This window comes from Rhineura floridana, chromosome 9 (genome assembly GCF_030035675.1).
Source record: "Rhineura floridana isolate rRhiFlo1 chromosome 9, rRhiFlo1.hap2, whole genome shotgun sequence".
Taxonomy (NCBI): domain Eukaryota; kingdom Metazoa; phylum Chordata; class Lepidosauria; order Squamata; family Rhineuridae; genus Rhineura; species Rhineura floridana.
Genome location: NC_084488.1, coordinates 35967228 through 35988103, shown reverse-complemented (window position 1 = coordinate 35988103; position 20876 = coordinate 35967228). Strand labels below are relative to the sequence as shown.

The 20876-nt window shown below is 39.5% G+C and overlaps 1 protein-coding gene across 7 annotated transcripts in view; it reads right to left on the bottom strand.

Annotated features, from left to right (window-relative positions):
* Positions 1–20876, bottom strand: part of SLC7A2 (solute carrier family 7 member 2) — a 78456-nt gene that overhangs the window by 12593 nt on the left and 44987 nt on the right. For 6 of the 7 annotated variants that reach the window (XM_061584860.1, XM_061584865.1, XM_061584863.1 and 3 more), the window contains 7 exons: positions 20446–20582; positions 18534–18756; positions 14678–14817; positions 12231–12333; positions 10499–10701; positions 9988–10154; positions 9008–9116 (listed from right to left, as the gene is read on the bottom strand). In XM_061584860.1, the coding sequence (XP_061440844.1) occupies positions 9008–9116; positions 9988–10154; positions 10499–10701; positions 12231–12333; positions 14678–14817; positions 18534–18756; positions 20446–20582 (1082 nt within the window). Of the gene's footprint in view, positions 1–9007; positions 9117–9987; positions 10155–10498; positions 10702–12230; positions 12334–14256; positions 14394–14677; positions 14818–18533; positions 18757–20445; positions 20583–20876 lie in introns of all 7 variants that reach the window. The other variant, XM_061584867.1, reaches the window with a different exon arrangement.

The following is a 20876-nucleotide window of genomic DNA, read 5'->3' as shown; positions in this document are numbered from 1 at the left end:
CAGTTGTATTAGGCAGAAGCCAGTATAGTTTACACCCCTGTCTTTTGCCTGTCTTGTTGGAATAATATTTGGGCCGTCCAAGTAGGGGCACGTCATTTGATATTTTGTGAATAATATTTCATCTGATGGACCCATTCTTGCGTTAAAATCACCGGCCATTAATAGTAGGGCCTCAGGATGTAGTTTGTTTAGTTCTATTATATAACGTTCCAACTTAGCTATATTATTCTTGGCCATTTCGTTATTTTTGCTCGGTGGTAAGTACACATTGAGCAACATCAGGGTATAACAAGAGAGATTTAAAAGTACCGCAATTGCTAATTCAGGTAGTGGATCACATTTGACAATTGGCACATTAATTGTAGTAGAGATGAGAATACATAGGCCTCCTCTTGGGCGTCCCCCTCTCTTGCTAGGCATTGCTTCCAATTGATATATCGAGTATCCATTTAAACGTAGTTCTTCTAGTTCCCAAGTTTCTTGTATGAATATGATATCAAAATGACCTAAAAAATTCATACAAGTTGGGTCCATTGTTTTATTCTTCCATCCGGCCATATTCCATGATACAATCTTCAAATTGTGTAATTTTGGACTTTCGTATTGTCAGTTTTTGGTTTGGTTGTACGAAGGAGAGGTTCGAACTTCCGCCTTCCCACTTTTGATGACATATTCATTTACAGACTTCTGCGGGGATTGTTGATCACTCTTTTTTGTATTATTTAATGTATTTTGGTCTCGAATTTCTTCATATTCTAATTTTTCTAATGTAGATATTAGTTTTCCCAGTTTAGTCCGAATTTGTATTTTTGTCTCCGTCGGCAATGTAGTGAAGGTATCTATTAACATTAACTCTTCAGGTAAAAATTGTTCTAATTCTTTTTGATTTTTTTCAGCTTCATTCATACCCTCCAAAGGCCTTTTCGTTTCAACATCTTTTCGGGATATAGAAGGCGAGTTATCAATATTATAAGAATGTATCGTTAGTTTTTGCAAAGGGGCTCGATTTTCAAACACCCTAGTAAGATGTAAATTATATTCTAATAGCAAGTCTCTTTTACTATAGAAAAATTTCGCTCTATCTTCATCCACGAAGGTTATCATGGCTCTTGCGTTTATGTGGTTGTAAAAAAGATATTTAATATCTATGATGTCATCCATCGTAATAGCGCCAGGAGATATTTCTTTTATTATCTTTAATAGATGTTGCTTTCTATCCATCAGCGATTTATATCCTTTTAGTTTTGGATAATTACTTATGGCCAGAGTTTTTGGATTTAATATTAAGACCCAATCATTAGCAGTTTGGGTTAGTGCTGTAGGACTTTTGTTTGTTGTGGATATAGATGTCAATTCTATCACACTTGTATCCTGTTTTTGCTTTATAGGAGTAGAAATAGGAATAATCACTTCTCTTTTATCACTTGCATTATCAGTTACTACATTTGGTAAGTTTTCAGTTGACATTGGTGAAACATTTTCTTGTAATTTGATTGTTCCTTTAATCTGCTTTCTCTTTCTCTTTCTTTTCTTCTTTTGAGGGTCTTCTCGTAGATCTAATAATTTAAATAGTCTTTCAAATTTCATGTGGCATTTTTTATGTGCTCTATTAGTTTTGATATTTTTGCTCTTTTTACCGAGCTGTAGTGGAGGTTTGCTGTTTTTTTTTCTTTTCCTCCACTAGATGGTGGTGTGTTCGTTGGATAGTCTGTGTTGCTTGCGTAGTTGTCTTTATATTATTTTTAGAATCTTTTTTCAAAATACATTCTGTTAAGGTTGTTAATAAGGAATTGGCTTCTGCGACAAATGTAGAGATATGAGTAAGTGATTGTGTCACTGTTTGGCACCAATCTTGCTTGTCTCTTAAAGAGGCAGCATTGAATGTCTCATGTTCATTTATTCCTTCATCATACTTAATGCTAGATTTAAACTCCCGATAGTCACCTGAGGACTCGAGCGGTGGCATTGAGCTCTCTTTACTGCACAATGATATATTGAACTCAGCTCTTGACCAAGATATATCTAAACATCCCATCTTCCCTTCCGCCTCATCAATTTTCTGGGCTATACTCTTGGAGCTAGACCCTCCATTTTGTGGGGACCAAGGTGGTAAATTATTTATTTCCCAGTCCAGTATAGGTGGTTCATATTGCAGAGTTTCTTGTGGCTCCAACTTTTTTTCTGCTTTCATTAAACTCTGATTTGGTTGATAAAAGTGAGTAATTTTGGTTTGCTTCCCACCAGTTGTCCCTGTCCTGTCCTCATTATCCAGTGTAATTCCTAGATCTTTACATTTTTGTCTAGTGAGGACCATGTTAATAAGTTATTATTTGTCCTTGGGGCTGAGGCAATTCACAGTTTTACTTGGTAATTATAAATTCGCCTAGGTCTGCTTTCAGCTGTAGCTCCGTGGCTCCGTGATTATCTCCAAGTAGATAAAGATGAAAGGAAGGAGACTTATAATATCTAAAACATTTCTTCTTTATAAGTCATTATAGAGCTTTCAAGGATAATAAGAGCATAAGAGCGTAGTAGTTTAGGTATTTAGGAGTTCAATCGCACTTACTAATTATTAAGAACAGAGCAGCTTTCACAGCGTCCTCGCTAGTTCGCGGCCATCTTTTCGATCGGAGACAATAGTTCGGCTCAGGTAGGCAATAGGATGGTTGATGCCTTCCCTTTCCTGCATCAGCACAACCCCGAGACCCAGGTCAGAAGCGTCTGTTGCCACGATGAAAGGCTGCTCGTAGTCTGGAGCTATTAACACTGGACTCTGGCACAGTGCTTGCTTTAACTGGTCAAAAGCTTCTTGACACCTTTCACTCTACACCACCCTCTCAGACCGTCTCTTTTGAGTTAGTCCATGCAGTGGGGTTGCTACTTCTCCAACCCCCTTGATGAACCTTTTATAAAACTCTGCCATACCCAGGAATGCTCTCACTTGCTTTTTGTTTAAGGAACAGGCCAAGATTGAATAGCCTCCACTTTATTCTATTTTGCCACTGCCCACCTTATGTCCTAGGTATGTTACTTTGGGTAACCCAAATTGGCACTTTTTAACTTTGATAGTCAAACCCGCCTTTTTAAGTGCCTCTAACACTACTAAGTGTTGTAAATGTTCTGGCACCAACTTACTAAAAATAGCTATATCATCAATGTATGCCACAGCGAAGTCTGACATGCCTCTTAGAATGGTATTGATTAATCTTTGGAAGGAGGCAGGTGAATTCCTAAGTCCAAATGGGAGAACTGTGAATTCATACAGCCCATCAGGTGTGTTAAAAGTGGTTTTGGACTGTTCATCCAACTCCATTTTCCAAAACCCTTTGCACAGGTCTATGGTGGAAATTATTTTGGCTGCACCCAACAGTTCCAACACAGTGTCTACCCTTGGCATGGGATACGCATCCAGAATTGTAATTTTACTGATAGCTCTGAAGTCTATAGAAAACCAGATCGTCCCATCCTTTTTGGGTACCAACACTATTCTAGAGGACCAGGGACTAATCAATTCCCGAATCACACCCAGCTCTAGCATCTCCCTCACTTCCTCCCTGATCTCATCTAGCGCTCTTCCATTCACACGATAGGGGGTAGATCTTATTGGAGGATGATTGCCAGTGTCTACAGTGTGCTTCACAACACTGGTTCTACCAGGTCTAGTATTAAAGAGTTCCTTATGTTTACTCAGAACACTCAGGATTTCCTCTTTGACCTTATCATCCACCTCCTCTGACCACTGCAACTGATCTATACCTCACTCTGCCTTGCTCTCTTGCACCAAGTCTGGCAAATTAGGGCCACTCCCTTCAGGGAACAATGTGACTTGTAAAACCCTTGCGTCTCTGGCATGATAGGGCTTTAACATGTTCACATGTACTACTTTGTGTTTCTCCAGTTTGTCTGATGTAATGACATAAGTCAACGTGTCTAATTTCTCTCTAACGACAAATGGTCCCTCCCAGCTGGCTTGGTTTATCATGTTTTCTGGGAATAAATGTCATGACCATACCCCCCCACTTCATAGGTACACTCTCTTAGTGTCCTGTCATACCAATAGCTCTGTTTTTGTTGAGCTTGGCTCATATTTTTGTACCACTTTCATCATAGTTTCTAGTTTATTACAGAAGTCTAGCACATAATCAACCACGGATGTTTTATATTCTACCAGGAACCCTTCCCACAAATTCCATAACAACTCTAAAGGACTCCTCACTTTCCTTGCATACATTAATTCAAAAAGCGAGAAAGAACCCAGTTGATTCTTGTGGCACTTCCTGATAAGCAAATAAGAAACACCCCAAGCATTCATCCCAATCCTGTGGGTGATCTTGTACATAACTTTTTATCATCCCTTTCAGCACCCCGTTAAATCTCTCTGTTAACCCATTGGTAGCTGGAACATATGTGGTTGTTTTTAGATGTTTCAACCCGTAACACTTCCACCTGCACTGCATAAATTCCCCCATAAACACTGCCTTGATCAGTCAGGACCTTATGGGGAAAACCCAGCCTCATAAAAATCTTCAGCAAAGCTTCTGCCACTATAGTAGGGCCCCGCTTATACGGCAGGTTAGGGACCAGAACCCCGCCATAAAGCTCCCCCATAACAGCTGATCAATGTTCCGCTTTTCTCCGCCGCCTCCGTTGCTTGCCTGTTTGCCACCTGAACGATGAAGCGCTTGCTAGCCCTCCGCTGCCTCCCTCGCTTGGGCCCCCCACCAATCGCCTCCTGCCCGTTCATTCGCTGTCGCTTTTCTCCGCTGCCTCCCTTGCTTGCCTGTTTGCCACCTGATCGATGAAGCGCTCGCTAGCCCTCCGCCGCCCGTTCGTTCGTTCGTTCGCTCAGTTTTCTCCACCGCCTCCCTCGCTTGCCTGTTTGCCACCTGATTGATGAAGCGCTCGCTAGCCCTCCGCTGCCTCCCTCGCTTGTCCCCCCCTCCCACCCACCTCACTGTAATATAATACAGTACTGTACAGTATGTACAGTACTGTAATCTTAACCTTTGAACATTTGGAAAATTGCGAGAACAGACGCTGAATGCACAAATGCTGAATCAGACTGCACCGACAAACCTGTATAAAAAATGGCGCCCAACGCTCAGAGCTTGGAAACGTTCCTTGCTTCAACTACAACTCCCATCAGCCTAACTGTGGGAGGAATGTTTTCAAGCTCTGATGACGTGCTGAGAGCGTCGGGCGCCATTAATTGCTTCTTTGCGGTATGATGGAAAATCACAGCAAAAACTAAACAAGCGCCCCAAATACGGGACAGGGTCATAATTCAAAACCGCTGCATAAACGAAGCGCTGTAAAGCGAATCGCCATAAAGCAGGGCCCTACTGTACAGAAGCTTCTACTTATCTTAAAGCCTCAGCATCCAGGTACCTTGTGGCATAGTCTACCACCACTAAGATGTATCTCCGGCCATGCCTTGAGGGTTTAGAGAAAGGACCCCCTATGTCAATCCCCACTCTGTAAAAAGACTGTCCTAGTATAGGAAGGGGTTTCAATTGAGCTTTTGTTTTCACCCCACTTTTCCCCACCTTTTGACAGATAGTACATGATGAACAGTACTGGTTGATGTCTTTGGCAATATTCGGCCAATGATAATGAGCTGTTAGCCTCTTCTTTGTCTTTTTTATACCAAGATGTTCTAAGCAAGGTATATCATGTGCCATAACTAGCAATCTGGATCTGTATTTGCTAGGCACAACTAACTGTTTGACTGGTTCATAACTTATATCTCTCCCTTTTGGAAGCCACAATCTATACAGCACCCTATTTTCCCTATTTCACCCTATTTGATCCCTCAGGCTCTCTGTAAAAGGGACTACTTGGGATAGGGCTTGCTCCTTTATGGCTTTTAAACTGTCATCTTTTTCCAACTCATCCCTGAACTGCTGTGCCTCTGCAGTAGATAACACATTCATTACCATCAACAATGTCTCATTCTCTTCAGGCTCACTAGGGGTTGCTATGGCAACCTCAGGCTCAGTTATAGTCTCCACCCTGTTCTATTCAACGTCAGACAAAATGGCTTCTGCAGCTTTGCCAAGCTGTTGCCTTGTCATCGCATAAATCTGTTCCTGTGATCCCATTACATCTCTGCCCAAAATTATAGGCTCATGTTTTTGGGCATTGATACCCACTTTATAAGACCCTTCTTTTCCTCTCCAGTTCAATTTTATTAAGGCCATGGGAATGCTCTCTGGCTCACCTCTCACACCTTGTATAACTACTTTTTCCTGAGGTAAAATTTCCTCAGCTTTCACCAAATCTGGCCTCAACAATGTCTGAGCAGCACCAGTGTCCAGTAAAGACCAATATTTCACCCCTTGCACACGCAGTTCCTCTCTTAAGCTTGTGTCAAAATCCTGCACATTTGATCAGCTTATTTGACAGAATTGTATTTTCTTAGTTTCCCCTTCTCTCAGCTCATTTTTCACTGTTCTTACTTGAACAGGATTACTGATGGGGTTTGTACCTTCACATTGAAAAAGTAGATGTCCTGGCCTACCACATTTAAAATAGATTCCCTCCATTTTAGGATACACAGACCCAATTTGAGGTGTCCTGTGCCCTTTTGATTTTATTAGAGGGTTTACTCTCTGTGGTGCCACATCCCTTCTGCCATTAGTATTGGGTCTTGTTTTAAAATCTCTTTGTGTTTTTCCCAACCAACCTGTTCGATTTGAGGTAAAATGATCTGCCAGCTCTGCCGCCTCCTGCACAGACTTAGGGGAACGATATTTAACCAGTAACCTAATTTCTGGTGGCAGTTGATGGTATAACTGGTCTAATACCATGAGGCTTTTCACCTCTTTCACAGACTGAGCTTTCGCACTCGTCATCCACTTCTCAAATATATCCATCAATTTTGCCCCCAACTCCACAAAAGACCTCCCTGTCTGTATCTGGCAATTTCTGAACAGTTTTCTAAAATAATCAGGCCCCAATCTAAATCTTTTGAACACTGCTTCCTTAAACTCAGCATATGTCACTGGCCTGTCTGAGGGGAAATATTGATACACCTCAGCCAATTCCCCTTTAATTAAGTTTGATAAATACTGCATATATTTATCTTCAGGTAACCCCCACATCTGAGCTGCCTTTTCAAGTGTTGTGAGGTAAATTTGGGGATCCTGTCCTGGCTCATACATGGCGAAATCTTTTGGAGTGACTTTTATTTTTACTTCATCCGTCTCTTTTCTTGTCTCCTCAGACTGAAACGTCTCCCTTTCTAATTTTAACCTTCCCACTTCTAACTCAGCCTCCATTCTCAGTCTTTCAGCCTCTAAGACTCGCTGCTTCTCCTTTTCCTCAGACTCCATTCTCAATCTCTCAGTCTCCATTCTCAATTTCACCATCTCAATCTCTCTATCCTTATCTTTTTCCTGATGTTCCCATCTTAACTTCTCTCTTAAATACTCCACATAGGCAGGATTACTTGAGCACCCTTCAGGGGTCTCTTCTCTCACAGGCTCTTGGTTTTGGACTGTGGTATAAGTGATTAGTGTTACCCACAATTCATCCATCCCTTTACCCTCATGAGGTAAATGAAAAACTATACATTTCTCCACCAGCTCTTCTCTCTTCATTTTCAAGAACTCAGCCATGTTTCTCAGAGCTTACAAACTTTACCACACACTCACAAGTTATCTTTATTAGTTATTCCCCTCACAATCACACTACTTTCCAGGGACTCTCTCTTGTTCATATCCCACCGCTACTGGCACCATCTGTCAGGACCCCTCCTGTATCTAAATCTGTCTTTTCCAGGAAGGAATATATCTGGCAAATAGCCAAAGCTGACAAAACGTGTTCCTAACCACTGTCCCAACCTGATCATCTAGGAGGCAGCCTCAACCCAGGAGCACATCTAAGTGAATAGCCTAATCCTTCTGGAGGAATATCCTATTCAAAGTACACATTTCTATCACTTCACTAGGACTAGGGTAACCCATCATGAGCAATTCCATCTTGTCTAAACAGAACTGTAATTTATTTCCCTTCATCTAGTTCATTACTGACTCCATATATGTGCTCAGCTGAAAAACTGCAATACTGGCTCAATGAAAAGGAGAAATGGAGCTGGATGACATAAGCACATTGATGGCAACCTACTTTAAATACCTGGATGACCTTATTCAGATCAGAACAACGTGGTGGACAGCACAGACCCTGAAGGGGCCCATAAGTGTGTCCCCAATACCATTTTCTGGAACCTCCCAGCAAGGTAGTATCAGAATCACTGCAACAGAGTATTCCTAACCCCACCAGTTGTGCCAGAAAGCGGTTGATGATACCGAAAGCCACTGAAAGATCAAGGAGAATCAGTAAGTTCACACACCTCTCAACTTTTTCCCAGTGAACGTCACCTACCAGAGTGATAAAAAGAGTATTGACATTTAACACAGTCTGAATATCTAGTGGTTCATTTTATCCAGGAGTATCTGGAGCTCCTTGGCCACCACTGGTTCAACTACATTAATTAAAAATGGAATATTTGATTCTTGCTTATAATTCCCCAAATCAAAAGAGTAAAGACAAGATTTCTTTCAGTCAGGGTGGAAATGGAAATGGATTGCCTTCAACTCGATTCCGACTTATGGCGACTCTATGAATAGGGTTTTCATGGTAAGCGGTATTCAGAGGTGGTTTACCTTCTGCATTTCCTATATGAAACTTTGTTATTCTTGCTAAGCATACTGTTTCTTTGACTTAGGCATTCATGTACTACCCGGGCAACTGTAATTGCAATGAAATTTTGTTATAATCTGAATCTGTAGAACTGGCAACATTCATCACCACATGGTGAATCAGCAGTGTGAGTACTCTCCACCTCAGTCAAATACCACAAGAGAGAGGTGAATGAGTGATTAATAGATGCAATGACCCACATGTTAGAAATCTCAATGTATGAAGTTACCTTTAAATCTTTGTTTCAATGATACCTAAAAAATTGTTCGTGACAGGATTCAGCTACTCATCCAGTAATACCTACCAAGTGCCATCCAGATGCTAAACCGGATCCAAGTCTCTCCACTTAGTTGTACCATTAAGTAAATATTCACCAAGATGCTCAAAGATGGCAAAAATGGCAAGAGTGGAACCTAAGGACAAATTTAACAATTAAGTGTTTTTGTCAAATACCCAACACATTATACATTTAATTAAATTTGTAAGGTGATTCTCAAGAACTGACACATCCATATGCCAATATAAAATAAAAATTATATGAGGACGTGTCCTAGACTAGAGGGTTGTAATGAACACACTCCCTATTTCTACTGCATTTTAAACATGACACTGAAGTAATGAATTAAGTCTAGGGGGGTAGCCTGCCACAGGAAGGGAAAGGGCCACAATTCAGTGGTAGTATACACATGGGCTGAGAGCCAAAAGCCTGAGTACAAGATTCTATAGACATGCTAGGGAAAATAGGGAAAGAGAAAATAAGGAAAACACCTCTTTTAAGATGGTATTTGTGACAACAGTTTTTCCACGAAAGTAACCCTTTTTTAAGATCTACTGCCCACTTAATCTTTAATCAATCACAATATTTTTTTAAATCAATTAACCTAATCAACTACATGTTGCTGTTGTAGTAAAAGTGAATTCTCAGCTCTTTCTACAGTCAAGGCCACATTTTCACGAGAACTTCCATTTTATTTTACCATAATAAGGTATTTTAGCACCATGTAAGTTAATTAATTTATTGTGCTATACTCTTTTACAAGCAACAGCTTATTTAATCAGTCTATTGACTGAAAAGGTGGTCTATAAAACTATGTTAGTCAATGGGTGAACTGCCCATGGATATTTGGCAGCATTTATATATAGTTTTCACCACTAAATGGGTGATGCCATTTCACTGGATCTTCTCCAAAGTTTTAGAAGCACAGCTGGTCATGTGTCCCCATCCCCAGTGTTTGTGTAATGGACTCAGGTTCTGCAGTTCCTGCTGTCCCCCTCACCGCTTACCATAAATGCTACTTTCTGTTGACTCTGAGGTTGCCTCCAGATGACAAGTATGTCAATGACAAACAATACTGACAGAGCTGCAAAGAGACACATACTCCAAAGCTCCAGATTGGCAAGAAGATGGATCCCATAAGTGGTCAGAATGCTTAAACCGCAAACAAGGAAAGCTGAGTAGAGGTGATTAAAAACAAAAAAGAGAGAGACAGTATTTCAAAATCTCAAATGTTTGTGTGATGCAATACTTTAGCATTAGTGAAAGATAAAAACAAACACTTCCCTTTATTTTGAATTAAGTTTTTAGAACAAAATTAGATTTGTAGTCATGCCAACTCCAAACCCATCCAGAACACATAGGCCCCTCTCCTTTTTTTCTTCCCCGGCTCTTCACACTTGAAATTTAGGACAAGTTCAATATAAAAAGTGAACCTGATTTTTATTTTAATTAAATGCACTTTGCTTATCAATTGATAATTTTAAGATGTTCCAAGAATTTAGATCACTTTTGACTTACCCAACAGACACACAAGAAAGCTAACCATGGCAGCAGACTGTTCAGTGGGCAAACTTGATGGATTAATTAGTGTTTGTAGACTGAAACGATGCCCTGGTACCATACTAATTTGAGATTCACTTGTACTTTCTCTCTCTGATCCTGCCAAAGCCTCTTTTTCTGCTGAATATTTTGGTTGCTCATAGTTTAAACTGGGTTGGTACCTGTTTGTGCACACACATAAAAATGTTTATGTAAAATCAGGCGCACAGAAAAGAAAAAAATGTAAAGGCAAAACATATTATAATCTACAAGACACATCTCAATCCCAGTAGCAAAGGTAGCTACTGTAGTTCTTCTGATCTATCTGAATATTTCATAAGCACAGAGGTATACATGTACAAGCTTCTACAAATGTGCTTACCATGTGAGTGTGATAACATCCTCTGAGAGTGATGAGGGCCACCTTTCCTCACATCTTTGAAGCTGCAGAAAAGGGCAGGATCACCTAATCGGTTTGGTAGTGATACCTGCCACTTCCCCAGTTCCAAAGTTGGAAGGAAGGCTGAAGACTGTTTTGCAGCTGTGTGATGAAGACACCCAAAAGTCTCAGCCACACATTGCCAAACCTGCAACCCCTTCCCATCTCCATGGGCCTTTACTTCTTGAAATCAGAAAAGATACAAGTTTTTGGGGAGGACTAGTATTGGACACCATTGCCTGAAGGTGCCCTGTGTGTCTTTGGGCAGTGGCACCCAACAGTTGGGCACCAATTACTGAAGGCACTTCATGGGACCTCAAGCAGCACTATCCAGCAGCACACCCTTCCACCCTTCCACATGTACACTCAGCCTTTTCCTTGGGAAATGGCAGTCAAGGGGATGCTTGACAGGTGGAGGGAGAGGTGACTACCACTTTTGGCTGAACTAGAAAGGCTAGCCAAGATTTGTGGACACTACTATACGTGAATCATTTCATATGTATTATGGGTGATCTGGCTCTCCACAACTGCACCATTGTGAAGGCTCATTGGCATGGAAATCCATCAGCTTCAGGAACAGAGCACAACCAAAAAGGGGCAACCCATTTTCCATAGGATATTTATAAGGAATGACAGCTGGGGTTAAACCACTAAATACAGGTCACCTTTATCTAACTGATGATGCATATAACATAGCATTTTACACACAAGATTAATTAGGCCAGAACTATTTTAGCAAAACTCTTCTATCTAGCTTAGAGGTCCCTTACTGTAAAGCATTTGCCTGTCTCCAGCTCTGACAAGAGCAGTAATATGCTCCAAAATTCTTGTTCACTCATTTTGTACATAGTACTGAAAAAAGTACACCCAATAAAGCAGGGATAGCCAACGTGGTGCCCTCCAGACATTGCTGAACTACAACCCCCAGCAGACCCAGCCAGTATGGCCAATGGTCAGGGACAATGGAATCTGGCAACCTCTGGAAGGCACTATGTTGGCTACTACTGCAATAAAGCATAAATGAGACAATTAAGGTGAAAGCCACCTTGCAACAGATCTGTATTTCATACAAGCTGTCCTAGATGCCAAATAAGTTTTAATCCCATATTTCCTGTTTACTGTGGTTACTCTCACGTGCAGTCTGTGTTTAAATTGTGTTTTGTCTGTTTATATAGCATTATGTTTATATAACTTCCTAGCAGAAACAAAATATTTATCAACTTCAACAACATTGCCTTACAAATTATTTCCTAACCCAAAACTGGGACTTACCTAAGAATGAGAACACAAGCTGCTACCAGTGAGTAGGCAAGAAGTGTACCAATAGACATCATGTCTACTAAGGCTTTCAGGTCAAAGAGAAAAGCCATCAGAGCTAGAAAAACAAGACAAAACAAAATTTGCATTAAAAAGTTGTATGCATTAAGCAAAAAAAATGGATATTTGCTACCACCATATCCATTAACATCTAATGTTTGTCCTTGAACAATTTGAAGCTAATCATCATCTTTTAAATATTTTATGGCCAGAATTAAGTTTCTGCAATACAGTAGCATTTTATAACACTAAGGAGAACTTTGAGTTAATTCCCCTCTGAAATATGGTGCCATCAGTAATTTTCAATAGCTGGGTTTCACATGAGAAAGTAGAATAAACTTATTTTGCATGACAGGCACCGTGAATTTTAATACATGCATAAACATAATAGGCAAAATACACTATGGACATTTTCCTGAGCAACAAATGGGAGCTAGGCAAGCTGTGTTCTGGCTCTTGTTCAATTAATTTATAGGGCACAGACAGGAAATATTCCTGGTACATTATGCCCACATCAAATCTTGTTCCTTTTCCTTTACTGCACAAAGCTCATGCAAAGAATTAAGAGTGTTGAGCTTTCAAGCATTCACAAAAGACAATCCCTCTTTAAAACATTGTTAAAACTGAGCAGAAAGTATTTGAGGGAGTTGTTGTATGACACAGATATACTGTGAAGATAAAAAATGTGTTTTTTTCAATATTGTTGTCTTCTGCAGATGTAATGCTGGCTACCTGAAAGGGTTTAAAATCAGTTGCCTTTCTCTCCCACAGCTATTTTCTCCCTCCCCTTCTAGCATTATCCATGATTTGGGCAAACCAAGTTCCCTGATAACCATGGTTTATGTGAACCAGGTTCCCTCATAATCATGGTTTGTAGTCCCACTTCAAATCATAGCAGCAGTCTCTGGTTTACAAGAGAACTATGGTTTGCACTTGTGCATGTGTAATGTATAAGTATGGTTATTACTAGGAAGGCGAGGCAATTGCCTAGAGAAATGAAGAGAACAGAAGCATATATTCCCAAAAATTACTTTTGATGTACAAATTATGGTTTCAAGGGACACAGAGTCATGTCTCTACAGGGACAATTTCAGAGGGGTAACCTGCTATCAGTTTAAGTGTATCACTTATATTTTAAAATTAAAATGGTTTACCCTTCATACATCCTTATCAGTATGAATATGCAAAGTCTAACTTTTAAATATTTGGATATATTTCACTATATTTCACTTGAAGTTACAGAAAACTGCAAGCAATGTTAGACAGACTGCAGAAAGTCCCCAGTTTGAGAAAATGGTTCTTCTCTAGATTAACTATCCTGACACCATTTACCTGTCTCTTTCCTTTTTTAAAGATTTTAACCATCAACATTATTGTATGAGCAAAAGATAATCAGCAGTTACATTACAGTCTTGACTTCCAAATTCTGAACTGGTAGCTTGTATTAAAAAGTGAACATTGAATCTTAACACTGTTGGAGGGACTATCTATGCTCATCTTTTAATAACAATGCTATATTGGCTGTGTGGGGAGGGGGAATGACACACTTTATATGCCACATTCCTCTTGAAGTTGTTAAATTGTCAAATATATCTTAATATTAGTATTAACTACAGAGGTTTATTAAGAAAGGCTTACATGAAAATTACACAAAAGGCAAAATTCAATGGAGTTGAAAAAGCAGGGGATTTTTTCAGGTATGCACTTACACCTCCTTTTTTACATATGCACAATATGGTAACATTTGTCACATTAGCAGAAAGCTTCAGAGAAGACCTCCAAGGACCTTGTTCCTCCACAACCACACCATCACCACCACCACCACAATTCAGAATTATTGCACCTTCTGATTAGTCAGCAGTTTTTGTTCCCAGTTTGCATGCATAGGAAGTTAGCAAGCAGGCCCATCTTGGTCACATAATTCTGCACGTGAAAACAGGGTTCAGGTCCCAGTTAAGCGAGACCTGCTTTAAGAGCTTACCGGAGATGAGCCCTGCTGTCATTGTGGCAGCAACTGGAGACTGCCTCTTGCTCACTTTGGCAAGAAATCTAAACAGTAAACCATCTCGTGCCATGGCAAACAGAATGCGGGGCAAAGGAAACATAGAGCCCAGAAGACTAGAACAAAAAAAATTTTATTGTTCAAATGCCACAGTAACAATATTATGCACTAAGAGTAATCCAAAACACAGACATGGGGAAAAAGGAAAAATTATGTGTAAAATGTACTTGTGTCAGAATTTCAATAACCAAAACTAAGGCTTGAGAAAGAGACAAAAGGTACCCAGAGATTCGCATCTTATAGTTTGAGCCACTACAGAACCACAACAACCTCAGAATTTATGTTTGACCATGGGTGAAGGTGTCTCCTTGCCTTACAATAAATTCACTTACAGCCTCACCTGCTACAGCCCCCGATGACAAAGTAGCAACAACTGGAGTCTTCGTTTTGGGATTGATCTGAGCTAGACATTTGAAAAGCAACCCATCCTCCGCCATAGCATAGATTACACGTGGCATTGGGAAAATGGATCCAAGGAGACTGAATAAAAAGCAAAAGAACATGCAACATGGCCAACACAAAGTCATGCAATGTATTAGGAAAGAGAGAAACAATGCTAATTAACAGCATATGATGCAAGAAACATAACTGTTTGGAGGTTGGGTTGGGGTAGAGATAATGTACATGAGACATGCTACAGTTAAGACGCAAGTTTCTTCAGCGTTCAATTAACTTTTATATTATAGTACTTTAACGTGCAGAGTGCTTTGTAGCCTTTATGGTATAGTTCAGAAACTTTCTAGCTCACATAGTGTATTTGCCTGGATGGATGAACAGATCCCCCCCCCCATCTTGCTCACCACACAGACCACATTGCATCTGACACAGGCACTGAGATTTCCTCACAAAATTTGGAAGGGTGTAACCTCAAATAGAAAGGTACTCTTCTACTCAAATTTTGTGAGGTGCTCTTGATAAAAGGCTCCTGTCATTATTTCCTATATTGTTCTTTATTAACTGAAGGGAGAAATTTGTTTCAAATCTGATAATGATCTGATTCTGCCAATGACCAGAGCAAAATTAATATTTCTACCATCTTTTGAGGATAAGCTGGTGACAGCAGAATCACTAAGTTTACAGAGGTACACCCAAAAACATTTGGAAAAAGTTTGATAAGATTAACCTGGTGACTTGTAATCGTTATTGTTATGGTTTATTTTTATAAGTTTCAGTGGAAAGCTTATCGATTTAATCCTCTGGAACATAATGCAATATATTGCACTTGTGATAATGTGTGTTTGTTTTATTTACAATTGTTATAATGACCATAACTGTTGGAATAAAATACTCATAACTGATAACTGAAGTAACTTGAGTCTTCGCTGTAGTTCTTCCAAAGCAATGTATTGGCAGGAAACATCTAGCAATACTTGCAATACAATTAAGCGTTACCACACCTTAAAGGAATGCATCAGGCAGCAGGATTAAAAACAAGCGATATCAGCAAAAACGTATTAAAAATGCTAATAACGAATTATATAATATATTAAATCATTTAAAAACTTAAACTTCAATATTTTTAAAGTGCATTTTTAAAGTGCCCAATCTATGTTGTAAGGGAATCCTTATACCGAATAGGAATTGAAGAAGAGTCTGGTGGACTTGCCTGATCCAATCCGCCTGGACCATGTGCAGATTGGATTAGGGGCCCACTTCAAAATCTGCACATTGCCAGATTCCCAGATAACTTCTTTTCTTTTAAACATTTTTAAAAAGATATTCTCAGTCAGCTAGCATGCTGAAAACAACATTGCAAGTCCATGTGGGAGTGATGAGACATGATGCTGTGCCTTCATTCTCGGAGGTAACCGTATAGAAAAATCATGGCTGCCCTCATGATCTAGCTGGAATTTTCTTTTTTATTTATTTTAAAAAGACAGGGCAGCCCTGCAGCCCTTAGGCTACTTCGTAGGTAAGCATGAGTTCAGATCTCAGACCACCTTGCATTTCTAAAAAAACTAAAAAATATGTATTTATAGCTATTTTGGGATGTATGCATATTTCTTCTCACAAGTCTCCATGGAACTGGGATGGGACATACATTTGTCCTGTCCTACGTAGACAGAAAAGGGCAGATTTGTTCTAGTTCATATCCCTAATATCAAAGCAGGCCACTCATTCATCAAGCACAGAACTGTTTCCCACACCTGCTGTGGCTCTCCATTAATAGTTCCTTCCCAGCCCCGCTGTTACCAGAAATTCTTGCATTCTGGCACTGAACACAACCCCTCCTATATACCAAGAATGGGCTCTGCCACTGGGCTACGGGCCCGCTCACCAGGTTGCTCTTAAAATTTTATTCAGAGGATAAAGTGGAACAGTATGTTTTAAAACTACTGTGTTTGCAGAACTTAGAAAGAAACTTGAAAGTGATTAGTTCTTCACTTAAAGTTTCATAAGAAGCCTTGATGCATGATCAAAGGAGGATTTTGGTTTGGTTTTTTGCCACAATAAATGTGTATTTGTTGCACCAATCTATATTATTTCCACAGAGTTACTCTTCTGGCTATATGGTTATCTTTGAGGGCAGCATTTGGAACCAGAGAAAATGCATACCCCTGCTCCCCTGCTAGCATGCCCACTGCAATTATGTGAAATGTGGTTGTGTGAGAATCACTTAAAATAACCGGACATAGCCATCAATGGATGTTGTAACCTCTCTAGACAGCACACAACTTCCATTTTATATTTATATATATAAATTCTTTGCTAGTTACATGGTCTCCTACGGTGTACTATTGTAAGTGGAAGATTTTTTTCTTTAGACATACATTTGATCTCCTTATCCTGAGATGGTATGCACATCTATCCCTTTTAAAATCAGATAGATAAACACCCTCACACCCAAACATGTGGGGATGAAATATCAATACTACTGGGACTTGGGAGAGCAAGTGATAAAAACCCCTTTTGAAATTTCTGACGGAACATCTTTATCTAGTGGAGAAATAACATTCCTGATCTCCTGGGCATGGTTAAGATAGTGAGCGAGATACAAGTTTGCACATTTCCTCCCTCTCCTGATGAATTCTCTCTCTTCCACAGTTTGCACCAATCACAGTGTAGTATTATGTCTGCATCAGCACTAACCAGATTCTTTCTTGCAAATTCATTTCAACCCCAAGTTTCAAACTCAGGTTGCAAAGACAATTCTGATTAGCACTGCTGCAAAGTAATATTACACCATGCTTAAAGCAAACCAAAGGATGGGACAGGGGAATTACACAAGAGTGGGGAAGACAGTACACAATGTAGCAAGCTCCAGATATACTAACTATGGTTAGGAGATTAGGAATGGTATGTTTGCATTTGACAAAAATGTAGTAAATATGACAGCTTAGTTCATTTGCTGCAGGATGCTGAACAGGTCACTCGCTGGTAGTGAATGCCACAGTGTTATGATTTTAAATACCACATCAGCTAAGCAGCCTCAGTATTAATAATGAAATAAGCATATGCAAATGTTAGGAAGCCTATGCAACACTTACAGTTTTAAAAAACAGTACATCCAATATCTGCAAATTTCTTAAGCCAGCATTTGGTGCATTTAAGCCACATTTACTTCAAACTGAGTAAGGACAGAAAGGATGGTCCTTATAATCTTTGGGCCCTCATGATTTCTGGGGTAAAGGCACCTCAATTGGCAACACAACCAGCTTACATGATTTATAAAGTCCAAGTCAGACACAGCTTTTCTAATACGTGCTTGTTTTAAAACATGCAGACACTTCCATGAATAATTTTGGATTTTTCAGTCAAACTGAGAATAAGGGTTGTGCAAAATTCTGTTTTTTCCAGATTTTACACCAAAATTCTGTTAAAACAAGCACTTTTAATAGATTTTTTTAAAAAACCGAGGCTGGGAATAATACTTAAGGATAATTCCTACCATTTAGTACTACATTTTTCATATTTCTCTAGAGCACTCGACAATATTCAACAAAATATGATGCTCAGCAGAGACAGACGGACAGTGGGCCAATGAACATAACTTTTCTTCTTATACAAAGAAAAAGGTACTCAAATTGAGAACTTAGAGCTGACCTACATAGCTGAGCTGTACTGGAGCAGTAACAAACGACATTACACAAAACATCTCTATCTAGCAAACCTCATGAATCAAGACAAATTTTAAGTAGCTCAATCTCCTCAATGAGATAATTTTCTGACAATGACTTAGTTTTCCTTATGTTTACCTTGTTGATAAAGCACACAGAGATCCCACTGCTACAACGTATTTTGCTGGGCCCCATCCAACATATTCAAATGCTACAGGGAGAGGACTTTTCTCATCTATCAAGTAATATGGCATCATAAGAGTTAAAGCAGCTGAAACTCCAAAGTAGGCCAAAAAACAGACAAGCAAGGAAATTACAATCCCAATAGGTATGGCTTTCTGGGGATTCTTTACTTCTTCTCCTATGGAGAGAGAGAGAAATATACACACACAGTTTTTATTCTCAGTGTATATGAAAGATGGAAAATAGTAATATTCTATGTTCAGATGGTCAAAATATGTCAGTGATATATTTTAAAAAACATTACTTTCAATCTAGCAGAAGTACTTAAAAATACAAAAACGTCATATAGGATTAAATTCTTGGTCTATACTGAATTTTGTTTGATTTGGAAAATTTCTTTCTCGTTGTGAACGCCAAAATAATTATTCTTGGGAAAAAATAATAATATTCAAAATTCCAATTTATATAAACAGTAGCACAATCCTATGCACAATAATTCAGAAATAATTCCCACGGTGCTAAACGCATGCATGCACGCACACACAAAATGAAGAAGAGAAGCGAGTGGTATTATAGAACAGGGAATGGAGGAGTGATGGATGGGCAGAAAGGCAAAGCAGAGAGGCGCTATTACACTGGATCACCAACCACACTTCAACCCAAGAGAGATAATGGTGCTTTTTCTGATAGTATTGGTCTATGATTGCAATGAAATTTCCAAAAATTGCTACAAACCAGCAATTTGATGACACAGGAGGGGAGGAAGGAAATGGGAACACAGCCAGTTGGTAGAAACATTGTGTAAATTCTCCAGACCAAGAGAGTGACCAAATGGTACTGACATAGGAGAGGAAAAGGTAGCATACAAACACCTTGTTACCTCTAGTTGAGAAAGCAGAATTTTGACATTCACAGTGTACTGAGATTATAACTACAAACAATAATGTGTAGATGCTAATTACACATAACTACGCATGAAAATCAGAGTAGAGCTTAAGGAAAAAAGAGACAGATAACATAATACTTAAAACCAGTTTATATGAATGCCTTTTTAGAACATGGGATGAATTTTTAAAAAGGCTTCTCCTTTGGCCTCTGTAATTTATGACAGTTCCACTTTCTCAGGCTGAATGGATTTAAAAGTGTGGAGCAAACAGATATGATAACATCTTGGAAGATTGTTTGTGATCCAAAATGAGTGAAGTGAAGGTGGCAACATTTTCAGGCCAAGGCAGAAACAAATGAAGAATGTGTTCAGTGGCTTGTGCTCTGTATCGCTAATGGGCAGAAATCCTATGAGCACTTACTGGGAGAAAACCCTTTGAACTCAGTGGGACTTACTTCTATGTGAATGTAGGATGCTGCCTTATATCAAGTCAGACCATTAGTTAATCAAGCCCAGTACTGGTAGACACAGGGTTGTCAAAATGATGCCTGCAGCTGCACATGCACCCACAGAAGCCTTCCCCGATGCCCACAGGGTTCCTTCCTCCACCCCGTTGAAATGAGACTTGAAAGAAGCATTCTGTTATAGCCAATGAGCAGATTGTGATGTGTGCTCAGTTTTGATGTTTGTGTGATGCCCACAACAGTCACTCCAGTTTGCAAATGTGCCTGAAAAGTTTGGTGACCTGTCTGCACAGAGGTATCTCTCAGCCTTGCTACTAGAGATCCTTTGAACTGGAGATGCCATCAGTTGAAGAACCTGGAGCCTTCTGCATATAAAGCATGCACTCTGCCATTAAGCCTATGTGGTTTTTTCCTGACATGCATAAGATCATGCTATAAGAACTCAATAGTTATGCGCTACAGCTCTAGTACATATAAAACATAACTTCAGTGAGTGACCAAAATGTGAACAACTTACCAGTTGTTGCAATGCAATCAAATCCTATAAAAGCATAAAAGCAGGTTGCAGCACCAGCCAATGTTCCTGTAAAGCCATATGGCATAAAGCCACCAACTCCAAATGCACTTGTCACATTCTCAGAAGATGACAGATTTCTTAAAACACAATTTAAAAAATTACAAGTACTTTAGATGTTTTCCACTTAACAAGGCAACCCAGGCAACACTAAAGCTACTTTCTGTACTATATAGACATGGAACTTAAACCCCACATCATAAGATGAGTGGCAGTTATTTTAAAAATGGTTGGGTGCAAAACAATGCTTCTCCAGAGACACACACAAAAATCAAAGGCAAAATGTGCACCTTGCTTTTTCCTGTTTGCTTCTTTACCATTTCTCCTAAAGTGTCATCATCACTCCCAAGTGCGTTTAATGTGATGACACCATG